This window comes from Propithecus coquereli, unplaced genomic scaffold, assembly GCF_000956105.1.
Source record: "Propithecus coquereli isolate 6110/MARCELLA unplaced genomic scaffold, Pcoq_1.0 Scaffold49, whole genome shotgun sequence".
NCBI lineage: Eukaryota > Metazoa > Chordata > Mammalia > Primates > Indriidae > Propithecus > Propithecus coquereli.
The window spans coordinates 3,946,187-3,955,243 of NW_012150729.1; the positions used below are offsets into that span (position 1 = coordinate 3,946,187).

Sequence of the window (9,057 nt, forward strand, 5' to 3'; positions counted from 1 at the left end):
ACAAAGAAATATGGCCATTTATAAAATTAAGGTAAAAATTATTAAGAATATTTTAGAAGTGCTCTTAACAAAATTAAAAAAAAAAATCACAATTTTGCTATTACTCACTTTCCCCCAGATCTCCTGATCTTAATCTGTTTCTGGTTTCCTCAAATCTGTGATACCATTTCTCATCTTCTCTTCATTCTTTGAGTGAATACTAATTATGCACCCATTTGCTACCAGGCACTCTTCCATGTATTGCAGACAAAGAAATTAATAAGACTTGGTATTTTCTTTGCACAAGCTAAAAATAGATAAAATTAACTACAAAAATATGTAATAATATGCAGCACACTCCAGATGCTACCCTGGAGTCTAGAACCAAGTGCTGTAGGGACAGAGAAGTGCAGACAGTGGGACAACAGGAAGGACGTCATAGAGAAGTTTTTGATCCATCTTTGGAAGGATGATGATGCTTTCTTTGGAGTGAGAAGCTGAGGGAAGGGCATTCCATTCACAGAGTCTTTGAACTATTTATTATAGACAAAAGAAAACTTTTAAAGGATAAACAGAGCCTTAGTGGAATAAAAATGCATGGTTTCTTTGAAAACTCTGAGCAGTCAAGTATGATTGGAACATAAGATTTGTAGGAGAAATGATGTTAGCGATTCAACTAACTGATTTTTGTTGAATACATTATAGGCAGGTAACCATATGAGACACAATGCTATGCACTTTATTGTATGTAACGCATTCAATCAGCCTAACAAAGTAGATGTTATTCTCCAAACAGATATCAGAAAAGGAAATTGAAACACCAAGAAGGTGTAAATTTGGGCAAGCTCACCCAGCTATTGTCATATCTGGGATTCCAGCTTGGTTCCTCTAAACATACCTGCTACAATTTGAATATATGCGTCCCTCCAAAATTCATATGTTGGAACTTAAACTCTGAGGTGATAGTATTAAAAGGTGGGTCCTTTTGGGAAGTGATGAATGCTCCGCTCTCATGAATGGGATAAATACCCTTACAAAGGAGGTTTCAGAGTGCTGCCTACCCTCTTTTGCCCTCCTGCTCCTCCACAGGAGGACACAACAACAAGGTGCCATCTTGAAAACAGAAAGCAAGCCTTCCCCAGACACTGAATCTGCTGGTGCCTTGATCTTGGACTTCCCAGCCTCCAGAATGGTGGGAAATAAATTCCTATTGTTTATAAATTACTCAGTCTAAGATATTTGGTTATACTGGCAACCCCAAGTGAATTCAATTCTGAAGGCCACTCAATATCCTACATAAGAGTCCAAAACTTTATCCTGACAGCTTTACAAGTGACAATAGGTTTTGAGCTGAGGTATGGCATAGGAGCATTAAGCATCCATAAGGCAAAGTTTTTAGGCTGAGATTCCATATCTAAGGTATGTGAGATCTGGCAAATTACTCAGTCTCTCTGGTCTCTGTTTTCTTTTCATAAAATGAGGATAGTAAGAATATATGTTTCATGAAATTATTGCACCCATTTTTAATACATAAAATGCACTTATTATATGATGATTCTTGGCTCTACTAAGTCAGCAATGTAAGAGATTCATGTTTCAGAAATAGCTTTCTGATAGCATTGTGGAGAATGGACTGGAGAAGGGGTTGAAACTGGAGACTTCAATACTTCAGAAAAAGGATCTGGCAGACTTGAATCAGAATACTTCAAAGGGGGTGCAGAAGTGGGGGCCGCATTGAGAAATATTTCAGATGTAAAGATTGAAAGGATTTGGTGATGAATTGAGTTTAGGGAGGAGAGGAAGAGAGAAAAACAGAAAATGACACCAAGGTTTCTAGTTTAGGTGGCCAGGTAAATGCTGATGCCTCAGTACTTCATACTCCAAATGCTACTTCCGTGTGACTCAACTATCCCAGGACTCTCCTGTCAGCCTAGCCAGCAATGGATTCAGTGACTATTTATAGCAAGCAAACAAACAAAAAACAAAAACAAAACCCCCAAAACCAAACAAAGTAGATGTTATTCTCCAAGTATATACCAGAAGGAGGCCAGTAGAAGCAAAATTCCTCCCATTAAGCCTATCCTATGACTATAGTCCTAAAGTGACCTGTTCTCAAGCCCTTGGATGTGAAAATAATTGGGAAGTCATCTCTCAAGTTGCCCAACAACATGGCTTCTTGTTGGCACCAGAGCTGCAGAGAGGTATGGCATTGGTGGGTAGTGAGCTCATCCACAGTTTTAGGACATTTTGCTTTCACTTCAGACAATCCTGAAATAAAATTTTCAAATTGTGGGGAGTAGTGTTTCCTGAGAATGCTTATTTTCAGTTACAATTGATCAAATTTGAATTCTATATAATATCCAAAGTCCATGAGATGTTATAAAACTTAGGTATGTGGGGAAAAAAACGAATTTTCAGATTACTGTTGTTCTTAATACAATATCCTACTGAACAGAACATGAAAATGTATAAACAGAAAGATAAAACGAACACCCAAGCAAATTCTAGACAAGATACTCCCTGGAAATCTTTCTTATTGCTTGAATTACATAGACATAAAATATATTTCTGTCCTTGTCTAAAAAACTACCATCTGTACCTCTCTACTACACAATCCAAGAATTAGGAGCACTGAATATTTTACATGCCATATAACATATAAAGCTATTATGAGACTTACGTTTTTACTATTAAAATTTTAACCAAACTGCATTGCTTCTTTAGCAAGTTACTATTGTGTATATATGACAACAGGTGACAGGAGATACACATAAGCAAGTTTACTTTAAAGTTGGAGAATAGAGGAGGAGTAATTAACACTAAATTTTGTAGGTTTTCCATATGCGTAAAAGCTTCTTTTCATAGTCCATATATTCTTTTTCTTTTAAAAAGAATTTTATGAAAATATCTGAGGTTTAGAAGATATAAATGAACATTAGTCACACTATCGTACAAATGTCCTGAAAGCAGCAATCAGGTTGTGTCCTCCTTTGCGTCTCTTCCTATTGTTTTTCTAGTGCCTGATACATCACATTAGAGAGAAGTGGTACTCAATATGCATCTTCACCTTTACTCACAAAAACACAGCCATTTCTAGAAGGTCTTACTGCATAATTCTCAGACATGGTAGATTCAATGCTATCAGACCAAGGCCTCTTTTGATTTTGTTGAATCAAACACTGCTTCTGAAACTTTGCACTGTCTGGAGTAGGCAAGGATTCCCTTCAGCCCCTTCTCATTCTTCATTTCTTTAAAAGGAATAGGAAGATAAGAAAAATAGCTCTACACATTACTAATTTGTTAACAAAACTGCCATTGTACTGTGTCTGAAAGCATGATGGCAAAAACACAGGAATGCTCTGACTTCTAAAAATAATATATTTTAAGTTGCTTAAATTTTAAGTTGCTTTCCTACTAGATAAAGACCTTTATTTCTCCTGGAGAAATTTACTTTGATTTTCCAAATCTTTAAAGTTGTTTGATAATTTAAGGTCAAAGTCACATATCTAAATATGCCTGAAGGGATTTAACACTTCAACTAGCTAGCTCCATTCTATGACATACTCCAAACCAGATGAACAATAAACTTCGGGAAGGCCAACTAAACTTTTTTTTTCCTTCTTTCTATTTCCACCATCTAAAAATTATAAGCCAGTTAATAACTGAATTGTTTTTGATATTTCTCAATAAATTGCCAAAAAGATATTTTTAAAGTGAATGTATTATGCTATCAAAATACATGCCCATCATTATATAAGCCTCAGCATAATTATAATTTTGTATAATTAGAGTTTTATGTCAAAAGATTTACAGCTTTATCACCTCAAGCAATATTTCACAGCTGCCAAGAATGATTTATGCAATAATGACTTAAACTGTAAAATAGAATTCTCAAAGGAAGGGCTGTCAAATATTCCTACTGCAAAAAACTAGTTTTTTAAAAATTAATATTCTGGTAAACAGCACGTAAGTCGCATGTAGCACAATCACATAAAGGAGCAGGGTAGGAAGTGTTGCTTCCCAGGCGTGACCATGCAGCTCACTGTTCACTGCATCATTGTGAACTCACTGCATAGATCATGCGCTAACACCACTTATATAGCCTCTGGGCCGCTCTGAAGAACATGCTTTCAGAAATAATGCCTTGCTAATATATTTGCTACTCCAGTAGAAGCAAATGGAAAAAGTGGAAACAGAATATCTCAACTTTTGGTAAATTTGCTTATTGTGCTTATTAGTTCACTCTTCATATTCCTGTAAAATGTCAAAAAAAGAATAAGGAGGCACTTATTGTATACAATTAAGAAATCAAGAAATTTTCAAAAGTAAATGAGCTCAATAATAAAAAATTAAGAAAACTTTGAGAAATTTAACCTATAAAAATGTTGGTGATTTTTCACCATTCCTACTTTTATACATGTAGACTGGCTGGGAGGTCTCTAAGAGGCAAGACTATGAAAGCTTTTGAACTTCATAAGCTCTGACTGATTTGCAGTTGCCATATGAATAAAACCAATGCCCTCTGAAGATTCCATTGGAGGTATCTGAACTAGCATCAAAAATAAAGTTTATCACTGTCAAAGCAAACAAGTGTGACTGTGTCTTCACGAAATCTCAAAAGGTCCTTCAAATTTATTTTTTTTCCTTTGGAAAAAAAGAAAAAACTTGGCCCATCACCTCATATCCCCCATGTAAATTAAAGCAAAATAGGCAGAGTTAGTTGTTAACTCTAAAGATACCCAAGTCTTTGAAGACTGAAATCACATCTGAAAATGAAGTTAGCAGAAACAATATAGTCACCAAAGGTTAATATTTCTGTACCTAAACAAACTTGCAAATAAAGATATTTTTTTCTGAAAACAAGGAACTTTTGATTCATATAACCGAGCACACCACTCAGATAACAAGATCTTCATTAGTCAATGTACAACATCTATCTTCACTACAGAAAGTTTAACAATCACATTTATGATTCCATATTAAATTGCTTTTTTAAGGTGTTTTGCGATCATTTTACACGCTCACATTGTACAAGTTTCAAAACATCACCACTCTACTTGCAGTGTAACAGATAACAACTTCTATTTGAAAACACTCTGAAAAATATCTTTAGTATCTATGTAATTTAGGCAGTCCAAATTAAATTTATACTTAAATTTTGTAAGTTAAAAATAATCTGAAATGTTCTAGAAAACATAATGAACAAAGATGGGCCGACATTTCCTGAAGTAATTATAATATAGACTGTGTTGACATTATAATAAATATACGGATAAGAAAAAATGTCAGACATTCAAATTGTTCCAAAAGTCCAGATTGTTGGCATCAGATACACAAAAGAGATGAGCTGCATTTGGGTATCGAGAGCCTCAGTCCAATAAATGTTTTCAAGACAGCAGAGCAATTAGGCTATTTCTAGTATGCCAACACTACTGATTGGAAAGCGAGGGAAAAATAGGAAGAACTTTAAAAACAATCTCTGTGCTGTTTGATAATCATACAATTTCTTTCATTCCAGATTAATACTAAATTATAGAAACCTGTTTTTCCAGTAATGCTTTGTTGTGCATACTCACTCAATTTCCATGTTAAGGAAAATCCGGTAATTACGAATTGTACATTTTTATCATGAAACATTTAATTATAAGACAATAAAAGTAAGAGTTAAACTTTTTCTCTGCTGTTTTTTTTCTTCTATAGTTTACCAAATGATGAGTCATTATATGATATAGGCTATAACACATCACACATTTTACCAAAAACTTAAGGGTTTTCTAAAATTCTGAACAGGTACCCCTCTGCCTCACTAAATTTCTGTTAATGGAATAAAAGGAAATACATATTGATGCAATATCAACAAAATTAATTATGACATGCATATTTTTAAAATAATTTTATGTTCTAAATTGTCAAATATTAAGTGCACACATGTGAGAATGTATACACCTTAAAATGGGCATATCTGAGAATTCATACACATGGGTTCATATACAAATATGTTGTGTATTTAAGGCATGTATGTCCACTAAATGTATATTTTTTAGATAACTATCCCATAAGTCTACTATCCTAACAAGCTTAAAAGAAGAAGGTGTGCCCTTGAAGTTGAGGTATGACCTTAAGTTTAAGATGCCAATTTTGCTATAGGTGTAAAAATGAATACTAATAACTCCACAGTATCATTGTTCCTTTTCTACATTTCTTATTTTAGGACAAATCTTGAACACATGAACAATCATTATTTGAACATACATGGATTAACTGGACCAACTTTAGAAGTTCCTATTTATCACCCTTAATCTTGTATAAAAATGGGCAAAAGAAACAAGAGGTGTCACCTATCAAATAAAACTAAGGAGCCAAGAAACACCTATAATAGTTTTAGTTTCAGATATAAAGTTTTCAACAAGACTTTGCGTTTTCAATTTCAAGCAGATGAAACTCTGTATTTCTCTCCTAATAGATATATATCTACACAAGCAGTAAATTATTAGTCTTTACACTATTCCTTAGAGAGGAGAGTGTGTAAGACTGACTTGTAGCACTTTGTCCTCGGTGACATTGAGTTACAGCACTTTTGAAGAGTTCAAAGACAGTACTCTTATTCAAAGAAGAAATTGCTTCTACTAGACCACAAAAAAGAATGTCCATATTTCTTGGGTACTAAAAAACTAAAAGCAAAGCATATCTCTAAAATTGAATATTTTGGGCTTCTCTGCATATGCACTTTTAATAATCAAAATTTCTTTCCAATGGAATCAAATATAAAGAATTCTAAAATAGATAAATTTTACCATTTTTGTGGTAGTAGGTGACCTCCACTTTCCTCTCCTCTGACCCCAGCAATGCCTGGGCGATTTGGGCAATATCATGTCTCTTGGTCTCAGGCCCATGGAGAAAGTCACAGGTGCATGGCTTCTGCATGACATCTGGCCTGGAGAAACCAGTCATCTCACAGAACCCATCATTGCAATAGATGATGGCACAGTTCTGCACTCTGGCATTTGCAATGATAAATTTTTTATCTGTAATAAGAAGATAGTAAAGCATCTTTTAAAAAGCTTCCACAATATTCTCACTAACTCTGAAGCAATTTGTTGCATAAGAAGTACGAAATGTAGGTGCTTCCCCAAATTACTAATTGCTGTGGCTTTTACAAGAAAAAGAAACACACACACATCCCAGAAACTTTAAATGTGAGCTTAATGTCCTCAGTAATTTTAACGAAAAAGTATTAAGTAACTGCTCTTCAAATTGCAAGAATATAATTTCCCAAATAGTCTAGTTCTCAATCCCTGCAACTCCCAGGGGTCCTAGTGGACACTCAGATAAGCAGCTGGCCCACTGATATTTCCAGAATGCCACTTAATTGTAAGGTAAATAATTTCAAAACAAAACAGTGAAACATCCTGTAGTTGTCAGATTTCTCACTTCAACCTTGGTCCTTAGAACACAACTTTCTCAAAGTAGTTATTATTCTTTGGCTGTTTTCTATCCCTCTAACGCATGTTACACACATCATGTTAAAAAAAAAAAAGCAACTAGCTTTAGCATGGAAACTACTTCACATTTATTGGCAGTTCAACAATGAAAAGGTTCACCTTTTCATAATATACATTTTCCAAAAGAAAAAACATTTACTCGTATACACACTGTAAATATCATGTTAACACCTTTTCACTTTTACTTTGGGAAAACCTTAAATTTTTGTATAGGAGCAGGAATTTTAATACAAAGAGCTTATTAATTTTGATCACAGACTATATTTGCTCCTTCCAGATAGAATATGAAGCAGGGTAGACAAGTTTATTTTGTGCACAAGGTACCAGATCCTCACATCACTAAATGCAGTGCTGAAGTAATGGCAAAATATATGACATAAATGTGTTAACATTGTTTCAGGAAAAGGTAAAATATTAATTAACAAAAACATACGATTTTAAATTAATATATTTAACAACAATTCATTTCCCGTAGTTGGTCCACATGAGAACATTAAATTTCTCTGCATTCAGTGTTTGTGGGACGTACTTATTACACTTCAATTTTTAAATTTCTAGATGGAAAATTTAAGGAGATAATAAAGGGACAGAAATATTCCTTTGAATAATGAGCCATTTGCATTGGGAACCAGCACAGATGAAATACTCCATTCCCAAATTATCCTGCTTGGGTTATATTTGCATTGATTCAACACAAAGTTTAGCTTCTATAAACTAACAGCGAGCAAGCATCTCTGTCACACCACAGCCCTGCAATTTAACCAAGGTAAAGTATAGTTTGCATAGCCATTTACATCGCTACTACCATTTACATTCTCTTGTTCGAACAGTATGGTCTGCTCTGCTCCCGACTTTCAAAAAGTCTCCAATAAAACAGCCTCAAAATATAAACCCGTGTTACACTAGCACGTTCCCTTTAAGATAGTAGAATAGTAGGACATTAAGTAGCAAGGCAGATAATGGAGCAGTGGGAGAGGAGGATCGAATTGCCTCCTATAATGGAGACCATAATCTAAAATGTAAATCAAAATTAACATCAGAGGGAGAACACTCCCGCTGCCATTGGAACCGCCTGGCTCCTTTCACGGCGTCTTAACTTGACGGAGCCTGGAGTTGCCGGTCTCCTCGGCTCGTACGCGGCGGACGCCAAGTGCTCTGTCAAAGCAGAAAGCGAGGGAGAGAGAAAAGAACAAATGAACTTACTTTGCCCTTCAAATTTCCGGATGATGGTCCCCAGAAATGTATTTTGTGGTGCCACATGCCCCCTGCGCACCGGCATGTTGACCCCGGTCTTCCGAGGAGCGCTCCCCCGAGCTCCGGAGTTCTCCCGGGATCTCTCCTCCGCTAGAGCCCAGGCCGGCGCGCGAGCCGCTCTTTGTGGCAGAGCATCCTCTTTTGAAACCAGAATTCTCTTCCCATTAGCACCACTTCTGGACACCCGCTTTCCCCACCGGAGTCCAGTCCTTTCCCCGCACCTTCCGGAGGGGGCCTCGCACCGGACTGCCGCGGGCGAGAGGGTTTGGGGGCGGGGAGCGGGAAGGAGGCGGGGTGCCGGGAGGTGGCGGGGGAGGGAAGG

General features: G+C 36.0%; 1 protein-coding gene across 1 annotated transcript in view; it reads right to left on the minus strand.

The window, feature by feature from the left end:
• The window catches only part of KCNH7 (potassium channel, voltage gated eag related subfamily H, member 7), a 554,351-nt gene extending 545,294 nt beyond the window's left edge, over positions 1 to 9,057 (minus strand). The window contains exons 1-2 of the mRNA XM_012655830.1: positions 8,685 to 9,057; positions 6,774 to 7,004 (exon numbers count right to left, since the gene is read on the minus strand). Coding sequence (XP_012511284.1) covers positions 6,774 to 7,004; positions 8,685 to 8,760 — 307 coding nt within the window. The 5' untranslated portion in view covers positions 8,761 to 9,057. The remainder of the gene's footprint in view (positions 1 to 6,773; positions 7,005 to 8,684) is intronic.